The 16361-nt window shown below is 36.1% G+C and overlaps 3 protein-coding genes across 4 annotated transcripts; 2 read left to right on the top strand and 1 right to left on the bottom strand.

The window, feature by feature from the left end:
* The first annotated feature begins 668 nt into the window (after window positions 1–668).
* On the top strand, window positions 669–2840 carry LOC140793692 (chorismate mutase 2, cytosolic-like). 2 transcript variants are annotated; one of them, XM_073145339.1, is made up of 6 exons: window positions 669–817; window positions 921–1128; window positions 1415–1501; window positions 1575–1718; window positions 2006–2098; window positions 2327–2840. In XM_073145339.1, exons 1-6 carry the CDS (start codon window positions 804–806, stop codon window positions 2576–2578), a joined length of 798 nt encoding a protein of 265 aa, XP_073001440.1. In that variant the 5' UTR covers window positions 669–803; the 3' UTR covers window positions 2579–2840. The 2 variants fall into 2 exon arrangements, with proteins under 2 accessions (XP_073001440.1, XP_073001441.1); XM_073145340.1 differs by lacking the exon at window positions 669–817 and having other exon boundaries at window positions 824–1128.
* Window positions 2841–4964: 2124 nt separating this feature from the next.
* LOC140793691 (uncharacterized) lies at window positions 4965–9486 on the bottom strand. Its single transcript, XM_073145338.1, has 5 exons — window positions 8457–9486; window positions 6178–6235; window positions 5992–6075; window positions 5777–5918; window positions 4965–5509 (listed from the first exon to the last, which is right to left on the bottom strand). The coding sequence occupies exons 1-5, from the start codon at window positions 8962–8964 to the stop codon at window positions 5114–5116; spliced, it is 1188 nt and encodes a 395-aa protein (XP_073001439.1). The 5' UTR covers window positions 8965–9486; the 3' UTR covers window positions 4965–5113.
* Window positions 9487–12613: 3127 nt separating this feature from the next.
* Window positions 12614–15553, top strand: LOC140793747 (probable RNA exonuclease C9B6.11c). Its single transcript, XM_073145424.1, has 7 exons — window positions 12614–13050; window positions 13233–13274; window positions 13895–13977; window positions 14108–14209; window positions 14311–14525; window positions 14892–14986; window positions 15196–15553. The coding sequence occupies exons 1-7, from the start codon at window positions 12906–12908 to the stop codon at window positions 15435–15437; spliced, it is 924 nt and encodes a 307-aa protein (XP_073001525.1). The 5' UTR covers window positions 12614–12905; the 3' UTR covers window positions 15438–15553.
* The last annotated feature ends 808 nt before the right edge of the window (window positions 15554–16361 follow it).

Genomic DNA, 16361 nt, shown 5'->3' with positions numbered 1-16361 from the left:
GTTAATGTATGTTACTCTACACTAATACTTTTGCGAGTTTGATTTTTATAAATTTTATTATATAACTCGCAGTTATTTGAACATTTATATATTTTTTAAAATTTTTCACAGTTATATAAATGCTTGTATTTTTATGGATTGATTATATTTTTTAGTTCCTAGTTTGTATTTTTTTTTTAGATTGCAGTTAATTTATATAATTCTCAATGGTTACATATATTGTCAATAATATGATATATGAGATATGAAGTTTTAAACTATTTTAAATTTTCCTCTAATTATATTTTCTAAGTCTAAATTATTTGAAACTTAAATACGAAATTATATGTGTTTGAAAACCAATGACCGGTCAGTAAATCAGAAGTGACTTATTTGAAATATGCATTAAAATTAATAATTTCACTAAAAAAGAACCTAATTTTTTCTACCAAAAAAATAATTTATAATGTCTATTTCCAAGTCAAACATTGAAGCAGGAGTCAACTCAGTCTCTTCCTTGTCATCGGATTTAGCATCTTCTTCTTTCCATTTCTTTGTCTGGTCGGAAACTTCTCCTCTAAGGCAATAAAAATCCACACGCGGCGGATCCTCTGCATCACTCGCTGCGGGAAATTTGATGCAGTCGTACTAGGCTCCAGGCAGCCAATAAGATGGCGCCAGGTATCCGATTGTGGCAACTTCGTGCAGTTGTTTCTCTCTCTTTTCCGCGAGTCTGTGCCTCCCTTTTCAAACAGACAGGACTAGAAAACAAAATCCCTCCCCACTTTCCCAAATCCCTTCTTCTCCAACGACGACGACCACCAATGTCTTCCACCAAGTAATCCTCTCTCCTCTCTCTCCTCTTCCTCTCGCATGGCTGCGCCTTCTTCTCCCCTCCTTGTACTGCTTCTCACGGTTTCTTCTCTCTCCTCTTCTCGTAGTGCTTCCAGTGCTGGACTAACTCTGGGATGCGTGAGAGATGCTCTCATCCGGCAAGAGGATTCGATCGTGTTTAGCCTCATCGAGAGGGCCAAATTCCCTTACAACGCTCCGGCTTACGACCCCTCCTTCTTGGGCTCTACTCCGCATGGCGGACACCGCTCGCTTGTCGAGCTTTATGTTAGAGAAGCCGAGGCTCTGCTAGCTAAGGTGAGAGCTTTCTTCTCTTTTCTGGCTTTTTGGACCCTTTCCTCATTTGGGTCTTCTCCGTCTTTCTGGTTTGTGTTTGAATTCCAAGGGAAAAAATAAAAATTAGGGACTACGCCATTATATAACAATGCTGCAATATATTTCTTCTTTCAGTTGAAATTTGTATAGATATACTCTTTATTTCTAATGGTAACTTATTGGACTTGGTTTGAGCCGGCTTAATTTTGTTCCTCGACTAAAATGGTGCTTAATCCAGAAGAAGTAAATCTAAATTTTCATGTCTCAGGCTGGACTATATCAAAAACCAGAAGAGGTTCCTTTCTTCCCTGAGGACCTTTCTTTCCCTGTCATTCTTCCCTATAACTACCCACAAGTGAGTATCCAACATTCGATTTTCATATTTATGCAGTCATAATATAACATACGCTTATATTGTGCTCCTCTAGGTCTTACACCCTGCATCTGCATCTGTTAGTGTGAATGAAGCTATATGGAATATGTATTTCAATGACTTGCTTCCATTATTCGCTGCAAAAGGTGATGATGGTAACTATGCTGCTACAGTTGCTTCAGATCTTGTGTGTTTGCAGGTAAATTCTATGCTTAATTCTATATAATACAAGTACTTGGATGAAGCTGCTAGACTTCAGTTGTTTTTCTTACAAAAGCATTGTTGACTATCTCTTGCGTTAAAAAGTAGTGCATGTTAATCAGTTCATAAAACATTGTATGAGAGTTTCAAAATCCTTGAAAATAAAGATACTAAAAAAATCTCAGAATAAGCTAGATATTGCAGTCTGCAGATTGCTAGTTGATGGACTATTTTGTAGTCATTATCACTGCTGTCCTGATTAGAAATTGAGTTCTATTCTTGTAGGCTCTCTCTAGAAGAATTCATTACGGTAAGTATGTGGCAGAAGTGAAATTCACTGATGCTCCAGAAGATTATACTCCAGCAATACATGCTAAGGTTAGCCTACTATGCTTTTTTCTAATTATGCCATCAGTAATTTTAACTTTTTGCTATCATGGTAAACAACTCGAGCAACTCTAGTTTTCCATATTTTGATGATTTTAATATTTCAATATTTCTCATCTCAATTTCAGAACTAAGATTCTCTGGTTTATGATTTGTCAAGCTTTTTAGCATTTAGAAGGAGTAAGTCCTCAACTTGCTTTATCTTCCTGCTCAATGCAGGACACGGATGCTTTGATGAAATTGCTTACATTTGAGGCTGTTGAAGCGATGGTCAAAAGGAGGGTGGAGAAGAAGACCAGATCTTTTGGGCAAAATGTGACTTTAGAGGACAAGGGTACCAGTGTGGATGCATCTGATGGTGAGGCAAAATATAAAGTTGACCCTTCAGTTGTTTCGCGCCTATATGATGAGTGGGTTATGCCTTTGACGAAACAAGTTCAAGTTGAGTATCTTCTTCATCGTCTTGATTGATCTTTCGGTTCTTCCTGAAATGAATTATATGATGAAATCTAGTATTTTACCATACAAAAGAATTGCAATAAGTTTTCTCAGATTCTGGGTTGATCCTGAAATGCTTGAAGCTCATGTTCATCTCAAGGGAACTAGTAATAAAATTGAGTAAAGGTATTATTAATATGTTTATAATCAAATTGTAAATTTTATGATTGAGAGATATTGAAGATTTATATTGAATGGCTTTGTCCTAAGTGAATAAACATCTAGCAGTTCAAAAGATACTTCCTAGTACCAACTACCAAGGGCTTTGCAAAAATAAGCACGTAGACGCATTTTAGGATTTTTCAAGAAATGCTTCTTAGTTTCAATCATCTCCCTTTCTTAAAATGTTATGGAGTAAGCTGACTTTTATAAGTAATGAATTATCTTCAGAAGGCTATCATTTCTCTTGCAATGACATTATTTCCTTCAGCTTTATACTGACTATTTTCTTCAGCCTTGTACTGTAACTATTAGAGATAAATTTAAGATGCATCTTTGTTAAGGGTGATGTCTTTTGAGATATGTGCTGTTGGTTTACGAGTTCCTTAAGCCTCATAGGTGGTTTCATTCCAAAATATTCCCCTCTCCTCATCATACTGACCTTTCAAGCATCTTTAATTGTTAAGCAATTGAAATATTGTGATCAGAAAAGTTGTAATAAATATTAGATCCAAGATAGGACTGTCAAAATAATCAAGCCAGTTTGAGCTCGGCTCGATAATGCTTGATCAAACTCGGCTCGTATTTGAAGTGAACCAAGCTTGGTCAATTGAATAAGGCTCAAATTTATTTTTCAGTTGAGCTTGAGCACAGGATGGCTCGATTAGGTTTGACTTATTCTCAATTTAAATATAAACATAAATATATATATATATATATATATATATGATTAAATTAAATCTTACAAAGTGTAGATAACTTGAGATTCAATTAAATCTTGGTTTGAGCCTCATTTAGACTAGATTTAAAATAGGTCTGAATTTACTTATCAAGTTGCTCAAAATAGGCTTGAGCTCGAAATAGGCTGGAATGAAATTAATCAATTCAAGCTTGATCCTTTAGCTCGGCTCGATTACACCCCTAAATCCGGATAGAGTTTTCCATTGATTAGATGATTAACTATGAGGAGAAATGATCTTGTTAACTGTATCTTCTTTTAGAACCTTTCTTTTATCTTATAAGGATCAGCTTGAAATTTGTGATATTTTTCTCAATGCAATTTGAGGTAAAGGGTCACAGTATTTGAGATATGGTAAAGTTATCAGGAAACTGAGAACTTCTTGGAAGGTTATTGCAGAAGAAATCATAGTTGGACTTATATGGCCATTAGATGTGGGTAAGAGATGTTAACTAGTATTAATTGGACAATCTTAGAATGGAGGGACTGAGGGACTAATGTATAACTTTTACCTTTTTTTCTCTTGAGCAACATATATAAAATACTAATTGCAGCTAATCAAATGTTGTTTCTTCCATTGATGATATCATTGTAGGTTTAATCCTATTCCCTCTGTTAGTCTATGACTGCAAATGGCTCACTCCATCCTGTATAGATGCAATATATAAATGTTTTCCACTTGCAAATTACAATACTGTGATCCATTATTATCAATTAGTTTCTTATAAAAAAAAATTCCTTACAGAGTGACCCAATGGAGCATATCATAATTTGGAAGAGAAGCAAATACAAATGAAAATGGCTCACAAAAAAAAAAAAAAATATTGGAATTAACACACGTTGCAGATATTCCATGTAAACCCCCCCCCCCACACACACACAAAAGAAAGAAAGAAAAAAAAACACTAGCTATAGGATGGCAGATCACAACCTCCAGTCTTTGGTTGATGATTCTTGAATTCTATACTCCAACAAAGTACAGCTTGGATTCATCACCTTCAATAGTGTATGAGTTGATCACTTAGTAGTTAGTAAAGACAGTAGAACATAAAGAGGCCTAAAGATTATATACTGCTTACTAATCATTTAGCCAATCCCATGCTCATATAAATTAATGAACTGATCATCTCAGATCTAAACAGTATGATCATATGAAATCTTCACTACATAATCCAAAGAAATATCACAGTATGATAAAGACTGTAGCCTTATCGTACATTTCTAATGGAAAGAAATGCATGTAAAAGGTATCTGCCCTAAATAGTTCACAATTATCTGAAAGCAACTATTTGCGGCCCACCACTTTCAAGGAGTCTCTTGCCACCACTGATGGGGAATCCAATGCCAAAGTACCTGTCCCAAACAGGTAGTAGTTGTATAAAATGCCTCCCAGTTGCTCTACCAACAAGTGAGCAAGTATTGACAGTCCTTTCCACACTCTACAGTTTATATACCATGGAGTAAATCTACAAATCAAGCTGCATAGATTTGAAAGTATTTTTATACACACAGCCTTCCCACCTTCCCTTTCTCAGAGGGTAACCATGCACAACCAGTATGTGTGGTGTACAGATATTTAGAATAATTGCACCCCAAGTAGCTAACAACAGTTATGAAATGTTCAGCACATCTACTGCTCTCAATAGCCCCACATCAATGCCTAGAACTTCCCCTGGGCCATTGTTTGTTGGTCCTTCCATCTTGGAGTTCTCGTTAGCCTTGACCGCATCTGCTTCATCTGGGCCTCGTGATGCAGCTGCGGTGCACTCCTCAAAGCGGAAGCAACTGATGAGGTGATCATTTGTCAGTCCTGCAACCTGCATGAATGAGTACACAACAGTCGGCCCCACGCTGCGGAAACCCCTTCGGACCAGGTCTTTGCTAATTAAATCTGCCTTTGAGGTCTTCACAGGGACCTGGCGTTGGTAGCGGAATCTGCTGATGATGGGCTTGTGATTTACGAAGCTCCAGCAGTATCTGTCAAATGATCCAAACTCGTCCATGATCTGCATCAGAGGGTGAAAGTTAAAGTAACTACCATAACAGTAGGATCACAATCTTTTGTACAGTATAATCAGGTACAGAGCTCAGATTAGAACAAATAATGGTCAGTCAGACACTAGTAAGTCTCAAAAATTTTGAAGTTAGGTTCTGCATTTGATGCCATTATGGGAGACTCCGAGATGCATAAATATCCAGGGTAACAAAGAGAATCACATTAGGCTGACGTCTTCATTTAGGGTATAAAAACCAAGAATTTAATGGCAATCAACCTTAAGTATCTGGCGCGCATTTTCAATGACCGCTCGCAGCTTTGGCTCTGACAAGAGGGAGCTCGCAGTGCTTCCTGGTGCAACAGTCTTTTTCTCGTTCAATTTGGAGACGGCAACAGGGTCAAAATCCATGAAAACTTCTCTGAAACAACACAATAGAGACAATTATCAGTCAATAAAAGTACAGGAAACATTTTTCCAGCAGAAAGCAGTACCTGAAAATGTTCCTTTTGCTGAGGATGGTCGGCCATGTAAGTTCAGCCAATGCACCTGAAAATACGAGTAGCTCAAACAGTTTCCTGCAGGGTCCATATTATCAGAAATATTAAAACCTGATAAGTTTGTAGTCCTCAAACAAAGAATAACTCCTTTACAAATGAGTGGAAGTTGGGGTTGCATACTTATCATCATGGACTGGAACTCCCCATTCTTCGTCATGGAAAGTAGCATAACAAGGATCTGTTCAAGAAATTGGAAATTGCAAAATGAAACTAGTTGTTTTTAATTGAATAATAACATAAAAGAAAGTTGATTACATAAAACAATTTGGTAGACTATGAATAGAAGGTATCATTGATAACTCCAACAAAAGAAATGGCCTTTTCTCCTTTGTTACCAAGTAGGAAGATAGTTCAACTTAAAATATGGAATATGCGCAGATTAGCACGCCGTGCTCCACTTCTAGGCTTATATATAAGTGGTATCTTGATAAACAGATATCTGCACATTTTCCTGAAGGCTGTTTCAGACTTTCCTAATTAAGCTCACTTTATGTTGTCATTACTTAATCACTTTCCACCAAGTTACAAACATATGGGACAGTCCAAGTTCACGAAAAAGAAGAACGATCAAAATTCATGCACTTTCATGGACATAAAACATCAAACAATTATGTATTCACTGGACTTCTAGACATAAACTATCACACTAATAGTGTTCAATAATATTGCACAAGACCTAAAAACACCAAGGATATGAGAAGATGGGCCATCATACTGAACAGGTATGTCCTCAGAGAGTGATGACACAGAAATATACATGTAGCTGAACCAATACACGTTCAATAGAAGGGTACTGGGGGCAGACATAACAGTAAATTTTGCATAGTTCCAAGGGATGTCACATGAAACCAACGTTCAGCCCTAGGTGTATGACACAAGAACTAATCTTATAGCAAGTTAACTTCATGTAGGAACACAATTGGCCTTCCACAATAGTACACTTTAAAGAGCATGTTATCCATGCTGAACCCTACAATGTGGTCTATGGCTTAACAAATCAGTTTGTGACAAACTGTTTAGACAAGTTATTGAAAGCAAAGAACAATCTAGCAAGTAAAATAGTTGATAATGTTGCCAGCTCAAACATGAAGGAATATGTAGCAAGAGGGAAGCCAAAAAAAAGTAAAGTATTTTGGAAGATAAGGTGTGAAATCAAGTCAGTGCAAAAGTAGCTAATTCCATGACAAAGGGACATGTAGGCAAGAGGCAGGAAAGGCTGAGGGGCAAAAGGCTTATGTCTGAACATGAAGTTCTCATAGATCATGAAGAGGTGACATTGGTGGAAGCTAATAGTTAACCATGTTTAATCATTCTCTAGGTGGTAAAACTGTGAAGGTTTGAACCAAACCTGGCTTTAGGTATTTTAAAGGAGGGCTTACCCTGTTGCTTAGCTTACTAGGGGAAAACCAACAGTGAGATACTAAGGAGAATTCCTGCAGAAATAGCTCCAAGCAAGGTAAGGTTACAGGCAGTAAAAAGGAGTCATTATAAGTTCAGACAAGCCAAGACAAAAGACTACAGATTTCCACTATAATTAGTCTAAGATTTCTAATGAATAATGAGTTTTAAAGACAATAATAAGGTAAGTGAATTATTGACTCTAGGAAAGACGGGATTGTTAAGATGGATTTTGCATGTTAAGAACTTACAATGATGTATCATGAAAAAGTTTGAATACAAAAACTAGCCTCTAAGATGAAGCCATAACATTAGTTTGAGTTAAATAATAGCTAAAAAGCAGAACAAACAATATGCTAATTAGGAATAATTTGAATCCAAAGGAACTGTCATTTAAATAGCAGGGTGATAAAGCACATAAAACAATTTGAGCAAGCTGCTAAAGCAAGGGTAATGTGAACGAAACATGATTGGCATATAGAGACAGGAAAAGGTTTGATATGCAATTCCTCAATGTATTAGACTGAGTTGATAGAGTCATAAATATGAGAATATCACAAGCAAGTTTAAATCAGTCATTCTCATTTCTCAGCGATCAATGGTTAAGACACCATACCATTGAAAGGGGAAAAGGTTAGAACCAAGATTGATTCAGACCCAACAGCATGGGACAGAAAGTGTAAGGATCTGTAACTACTACTCCCACTATGTTCCTCAAACTCAACTATTCTCCTGCTATCCCAGGCGTGGTTTTAAACATTACAAGAATCTTTGTGTTTTTATTCACCTCTGATTTTAAAACAGGCAAAGATCACAAATAAATTGATATTACACGTAAGTGATAAAGTTCTACTTCAGCATATATTGCAAAGAAAATACTACCAAAGAAATTTTTTTGTAAACATTCTCTTTGAAAAAAAGGAAAAAAAAGCAAATATAACTGGACTTAAAAAAATATATTCTTTCAGAAAACAGGAACAGGTTGATTAAGATAAACTCACCCGTATTCGGTGTCACCCACGAACATTTCCTCTTCCCCTCAACAAGATCTGGCGGAGGCATCTGGATTCCATCTAGAACAACTCTTTCGGCTTTCGCCACAGTCTTCTCTCGCTTCCTAGCACTCTGCCTCGGCCGGCTCATCAAGCTAGCCCTACCAATCCTTCCCGTGGATGCGCGGCTACAGAAAGAATCGGTGGACGCTTCCGATGAGCAAGAAGCATTGAGAGACAGGTTCGAATGCAGCAAAAAGTCGTGCTTCCTCAACACTGTGGGAGCACTAAGAGGCGACACTATTGGAGAGAAATCTTTAGCAGGGCTCTTGGAGTCCTCCTTCTCCTTAGAAGTTACAACCTCCAGCCTCTCCACCGCCTTCCTCAGAGGCTTCGAAGCCGGCTTCCGAGCCGGAGGCCCCAAGCTGGCCTTGTTCCCGGCCGGCACCAGCACCGGCCTCCCCTCGGCGTCGGCTTCAGCTACATTCATCGATCGCACCCTCGGCGGCCCTGACATCGCAGCAAAACTCCAGACAAATCCACAGATCTCAGCTCCTCACCTCCCAAGTTCAACTCTAAACTAGTAAAAATCCAATTTTGCGAGCAAAATCCAAACTTCGGCGCAAATAATCCTCATTAATCAGCTCAGCAAGAAACCCTAGAAACCGCAAGAAGTCGACGAGAATGCCGTCATTGAGCCGAACTAGGGTTCCATTCAAAATCCACTAAATGCCGTCTAATAAACAGCCAAAAGAATCTCCAGAACCATCTCAAATTTCGTGTTGGACTGAAGAATCGAAGCCAAAAACCTCGAAGAAAACCGACTCCGCCGAGCGCTCACTGCAAAAACCATCCATAGCTTCAGGATCTCCTCCCGGATCCAAGCAACAAAAACCCTAGAACTAGCTCGGCGAGGTCCGAAGCCGGCGGCGAAAAGCGGAGCGAGAAGGGAAACGGGAGGAGACACTCGATTACCGTTTCTACGAGAGAGAAAAGAAAAAAAAAAATAGCGAAAGAAAGGCTTCGGTGGTGATGTACTGGTGTGGCCTCTGGTGGGTGGAGTACTTAACAAGAGCTCCCGGATAATACCGGTGAGAGCAGGTAAACTACTGGCTATAGCCGGTATTACCTTCCCTCGTACTTTGCCTTTAAATTCTTCAAAGCCCTCGTTGTTTCGTATTATTACGGATGTGCCACTGGGTGTAGAAATAGCCGTTAGAAGCGTTTAAACGGTGTCACAGATTCCTACAAAGGAAACGCGCTTCCCGAGGAGCTCCTCTTTTCCAATTGGCTTCTAGATGCAAAATACTACTGCATATTACTACTACTACTACTACTACTACCAAGTGTATGAAGTATGAATGCTAATTTCACCTAATTATGTGATCACATAAATTGGAGGAATGAGTGGATTAGAAGATTGGAAATTGCTATAATTAATCACTGAATTAATTTAGGAGTCTCTGAACCAGTTCCGGAAGAGTCCTCCCTAAACTCAAAGCAAACGAAGTAAAGATAAAAAAAAAAAAAAGATGTTTTATGTAATATGAGATCATCTTCTACCTTTGAGATTAAAGATTGGAGAAAAATAAAGGGTAACTAAATATGCACCTGTTTGAGCACCAAGGAAGCTAAAGAATGGGGAAGGTATTTTATTATACCAGTTATGTTGGGAGAATAAATGGTTCTTTTCTTTTTCCTGATTGCTTGCTGAATAGCATGGGCAAATCTTATGCTTTCTTAATTTTCTAGCTATGTTTGATTTGAATCTAAACTCTAAACTTAGCTAGTTTATCTTTCTTTTTAGGCTAAGAAAATATATTATTTAATTATGAACTAAATTATAAGTGTTGTTATTATGTTTGATGTGATATGAAAAAGTAAAAGTAATAAACCACAAATGTTAAAGAGGCTTGCAACCTTACTACAAGGTTACTATTTCTCTCTTTCTTTTTTTCAATTTTTAAGGTTTTGGGTTTAGCTTGTAAGTATGCAATTCTATTATAAAGTAAGGTTATATTTTTTTATTAAGGTAAGGCTACTATTTTCTCGAGTTTATAAAATAAGCATATTAGACTACAATAATTTTTTCAAGTCATCGGTATCGCAAATTTCATTAAAAAAATATAAGTTATTGTGGGCTTATAACCGCTTGCAGACTTAGAAGCTCGTAACTCTGCACCTAGCTTATAAATTTTTGTAAACTTAATAAATTGTGAAACTTTTTTGAAGAAAAATTAAGAATATATAGAAGAAGATTTAAGGGATGCCATTGTTAGTTTAATATAATATATAAAAAAATAAAAATATTTATTTTTAAAGAAAATTAGTATGTAGAATAGTATCAAAATATTAATATTAAATTTGTAAACCATAAAGGTAAGTTATTTTAGGATTAAAATTATAATTTGAGAAAAATTAAATTTAAACTTATTTATATTTTTTTCACTCCTCTGACACTCTTGAACTTTGACTAAGAAAAAAGAAGTGTTTAATTACTAAATATTCTTAAGGTTTCTGCATTTTAAAGTTTCTGACCAAATTTTGGGACTAACTTTGAACTCAAACCAAATGACACCTTGTCTATAATATATTGAGAGTAGAGAAATTTAAATCTAAGACGTTGGTTTTAAAGTTCTCATCATTTTATGTTGAATATCACACATAAGAATTTAATTTCATTATTAAAAATAAAGAAAAATAAATAAAATAGTTTATATAGATTTTGGGCGTTCATCGAATAACTTAAAATTTTAGGTACGTTGGGTTCCTACATTTGTGTCAAAAAAAATTCTAAATTATTTTAAAGCAAAGGAACAATTTTTTTTTCATTCAAGAGTTCGAAAGCTAGATATGGAATAGACAAATAGCTAATATTCTATAGATACAAGGACACTGCTAAACCGTTTAGTTTAGACTTCAAGCTGTATGCATCGCCAAACAATTGCTTCGAACTAAAAGCTACCGAGGCATTGCTACAAACCGTTACACTGTTGACCTTCTTGGCTGTGGGTAGTAGTTGATATTAGGCTCACATATGAAAATAGAGGGAAAAAAAAAGAAACAATTTACATAGATTTTAAAATTATTGTAAAATTTTATTTACTTTGGACTAAGACTTTACTATCTAATCAAATTTTAATGCTTTTTTAATTAAAATATCCTTTGAATGGAAAAGGCAAGAAAGCATCCCCTACATCCACCTATTTATTTGGCTTTTTCATCCAAATAACGTTGCTTTATAAACATCTTTTGTTGTATCTAATGCTCTTAATAATGAGCAAGATATTTTAATAGAAACAAGGTTAGAAAGGTAATACATGAGATATTATGCAACACACTAAAGAAATATAATTATTATTCAAGCTAAATACTTGATTATAAAACTTTTACATGGACAAATGTATCCCTACAAGTATTCTTTTATATATATATATATATATATATATATATATATATATATATATATAGATTTAAATCATACAAGTATTTATTGGTGGATTAGACAAAGAAAGATAAAATATGGGTATAAATGTCATTTTACATATGATTGCTATGTCATTAGTAATCTTAGCTGTGTATAATTGAGTATCAAATAAATAAAAACAAAATTTAGTACATCTTATCCTCATCAGTGGTCCCACTCCATCACAACCATCCATAGCAGATTACATCTAATCAACGGCCATGATTCTCCTCCTCTTCCTATCCCCAAGAAATAAATAATCTTTTTTCTTATTCTAAAATACAACTCTTTATTTTAAAATAACCGCTAAACATCACAATAATTCTATTTTAAAATATAAATTATTTATTAAAATTATGTTTTATATTGAATTACTAATTTACCATTAATATTTATTTCATCAATCTACTTTATATCAAAAAAATATTTACGATAAATTTTCTATTTTTCACTTTATATCCGATCAAAATAATTATACTTATTAACAATTTATACGATAAATTAAGATTTGCGAATTAATCCTCTATTTTTTTGAAAATAACATTATTAGTGTGCGACGACAATATGATATAATTATACTTATTAACAAACCAAAGGAGGCCTAGATAATTATAATCAAAATATCACATAAAATAAACTAAAAAAATAGTCTGCGTAAAAATAGGTAATAAATTGGGGGCGAGGTGTAATTAACACTAATAGTTGCGTTTTAAATTCAAATGTATGGATGCCAAAATATAAATACGAGAAAAATAGGGTTTCGATCATAAATTCGTCAAATGCTGGTGTAAATGTAAATTTTTCGTTTTAAATTTTTGTTTTTCTCTCTCTCTCTCTCTCTGAGAAGCTTCTCTTTTGCTGTGTTCCTTTTTCCTCGAGCTCATGTAGATCAAAGATCTCTCCTTTCCTTTTGGTTCGAGCCTTAGAGGGGAGAGAGAGAGAGAGAGAGAGAGAGAGAGAGAGAGGAAGAGGGAGGTGGTGGAATAAGAGAGATGAGTGTTTCGGTAACAGTGATGACTTTTAATCTCCATGAAGGGGAGCAACCAAGCGAAAGCCCTAACTCTTGGGAGAAGAGGAAAGATATGTGCGTCAGTGTGATTACCAACTACTCTCCGACCATCCTTTGCACCCAACAAGGTTTGATTTCATTGCCTCCTTGCTTATTTCCCCTTTCGCTGGATTGATCACTTCGAATAACCCGTTTGGGGTTGCGATTTTGCCTCTTTATTTGCTTCTTTTGTGGTGTTATTTGATCGAAAGGAGGGGCTTTTTTTTGTCTTGATGGGTTTCTTTTTTGTTTTGTTTGGGTGTTGATGTAGGGTTGAAATGGCAGTTGGAATACCTGCAGCAGTGTTTACCAGGTAAATTTTTGTGATTCTTGATGTACCCATTTGGATTTTGTTGGAGATCCATCCGAAATCATCGCAAAGGTACTGCTTTGTTGGGGATGCCTGTGTTATTCGTCGATGTAGTAATTGATGAAAGACCAATATCGCTGCTTTTGCCATAAAAGAAGTCAAGTCGAAATTGTTAGAGCACCATAATTAAAAATAAAGGGAGGAAATTGGGAAATTACCAACTTTATTAAATTTTGCTGATAAAGAGTTCACATTACAATTTTTACTTTATCAAGGAGTAAGGAGGTTTAAAAATGGTTTAAAAGTTAAAATAATCTGCAAAAGTACGATTAGTGGAAGAAATGATCCCAGACATATACATTATCTACTCATGGAGGACCATCAACTGATGCACTGGGACAGATGACCCAGTGGACCTCCTGTTCTGTGTAGCGATTACTGCAGTCCAACTAGATATCAAAGAAACCATCAATAGGATAATCCTCTTGACCCAACTTTGAAAATCTGGAAAAGTCCTTTCTTTTAGTCTTTTAGACAACTCTCACAACAGCAGCAGCTGAGAAAGGAACTAAATCATCTCAAATAATACCTAGGTGTCTTATTATCTAACCGGTGTTTACCAGGATATGACCAATTTGGGATTTCAAGGAAAGGATCACAAGACACCTCTGATGAATACTGCACTATCTTCTATGAGAAGGAGAAGGTAATAATCCTTTGTACATTTAATGTTGATGTGTGGGAGGCTGGTTTTGTCTGCAAGAAATTTGTTTCACATTCATGCTATAAAGGTGCAGAGAAAATATGAATGAGCTGAAACGTTAGATTTTTTGAAGGTGGAATTCCTCGAAGGTGGCACCTTTTGGTTGTCCGAATCTCCTTCTGTTCCAGGAAGCATGTCATGGGGATCCGAAGTGCCCTGCATCGCTACATGGGCGATATCCTTTAACATTATCGTGCACATTTATTTGATTGTTGGCTGTTCTTTGTTCAGGATTCAAATTTTGAGTTGCTATTTGTTACTTTAATTGATCTTTACACATTTCAACTCAAGAGGGTTGAACTACCAGGATTCAGCTTTCAGATTGTAAACACATACCTCGATGAATTCAGTCCTCGTGCACGTAGACGGAGTGCTTTACTCACATGGCAACATATAGCATCTCTGCCACCTAACTTGCCAGTTATCTATTGTGGGGGATTCAACACACAAAAGGAATCTATGACTGGGCGATTTTTACTTGGGAGATCTAGGTACTGTTTAATACATTCCTATTAGTACTTCTATATTTCAAATAATAATAACATATTGACCTAGCTATTAAGGTGGTATTGTCAATGAAAATATCTCTTGCCCTTCTCTATTATCTAATATGGTTTTATATCTTCTACCCTTTTTTGGGCTTCGACATAGGACTTGTTTAGAGGGTTCAATTTTATTTATCCTGTAGAATGTCACACTTCTAAGATGCTTTGTTACTTGTGAAAAATATAGATAGCTTATGAAATCTGGCTTGCCCTTGGTCATATGACGACCTACTAGTATCCAGAAAAGAAGATGTTGTCCTCATGTTGGAATTTACATTTGTGGATGGTGATTCCTCATAGTTTTATTTACAGGGAACACGGGGTTGTTGGTGATATGAGAGATGCATGGCCAAATGCTCGGGTACGGAAAAATGTCTCCCTGATACGAACATATCATGGATTCAAAGGTAACTCACATTCTCCATTGTTTTTCTAAAATCTTGTTTTTGGCAGAAAAATCATCATTCTCGTTGTTTAAATGAGATAAAAGTCTTTGCTGTTAGATTATTCTCAGGTTTCGCCCAGAAACTAATCCCACTGACATAAAATACTTATCTTCTATTCAAAATTTCAATCTATTCAAGAAAACTAAAGACAAACTGCATTGGTGCTGCAGGCGACAAACAAGGTGCCATGGAGTTCCTGAAATTAATTTTCAGAGCTCTTTGCCTCTGCTGGGATCGGCAAACTCAGGATTTGCATGTCGACTGGACCCTCTTCAGAGGGCGCTCATTGGTCCCCACACTTTGTGAAGTAATAAATGATAATATTGATGGGTTTTATCCATCATCTCATTTTCCTATCTTTACCGAGTTTCTGCTTCCGCGCTCTGTACGTCTGCTCGATACACCTGCTTGATTAAAGGTTGTTATTCCTGAAGATGAATTTTTGGTTTCTGTTTCTGCAGGGTGTTCATTTCTATATAACACATGTATTTTGTCTAAAGTAATAAGAATAATGAGAGGTTTTGGAGATACTCAATCCTACGGAATGGGAAGCATATTCTTCATTCATACTCGACAGTTACATTAACCTCTATGATTCTCTTTGAGGATGTTTCTGGATATCTGAGCATATGATTTTGAGAGCAATTGAAGCAAATATCTTTCACTTCTTCCATCAGATTTGTAGACCTCATATAGAGCTACTCATCAACTGATCTTATATTTTTGGTCTAGCATTATCCATTTTTGGTGTGGTACATTGTTCATTTTGGGAAGAATTGCCATTAAACTTTGTTGGTTTGCTAATTCTTAGTGGACTTGCAAGTGAACATAGACCAATACGTAAAAGGAAAATTACAACACCTGCGGTCCTGCGGCTTTTTCTCATTTATGTTTTGCACATTCCAAAGAGGACCATGACATTGATATGTTTCATCATTTTATACTCATTATTAGAGTTTTATGCAATAGTCGTATGATGGGGTAGGTGAACAGTCGTGTGGCCTAAATTGAGTACTTGATGCAACATGTCTAGTGGTCCTATTAAATGATGGTGTCTCAATTTAACTGAGATAGAGGACATTAACGAATTCAGCATCTATAAATTTAGATCTCTCTTGGTTCTCAGTTCTCACTATAGCTTGTTTAACTTTTGTCTGTGCTTCTAAATGCCTTTTCTAGAAACCCTTTAGTCAAGTAGTGTGGTTTCTGAACGAGCACTTGCATGATTGTTTCAACAACACAAACTACTGAAATTAACTCCCTGTGAAGTAGTTTTTGGAGGCAATATGGTAACAAGGCACAGTGTAGTAGTCAGATTCAAAGCAGTTAAATGCAC

The sequence above is a fragment of the Typha latifolia genome, chromosome 8, assembly GCF_019914945.1.
Source record: "Typha latifolia isolate L0001 chromosome 8, TyphaL0001v2, whole genome shotgun sequence".
Taxonomy (NCBI): Eukaryota; Viridiplantae; Streptophyta; class Magnoliopsida; order Poales; family Typhaceae; genus Typha; species Typha latifolia.
Note: the sequence above shows the minus strand (reverse complement) of the source record. Positions and strands in the feature narration are given on the sequence as shown.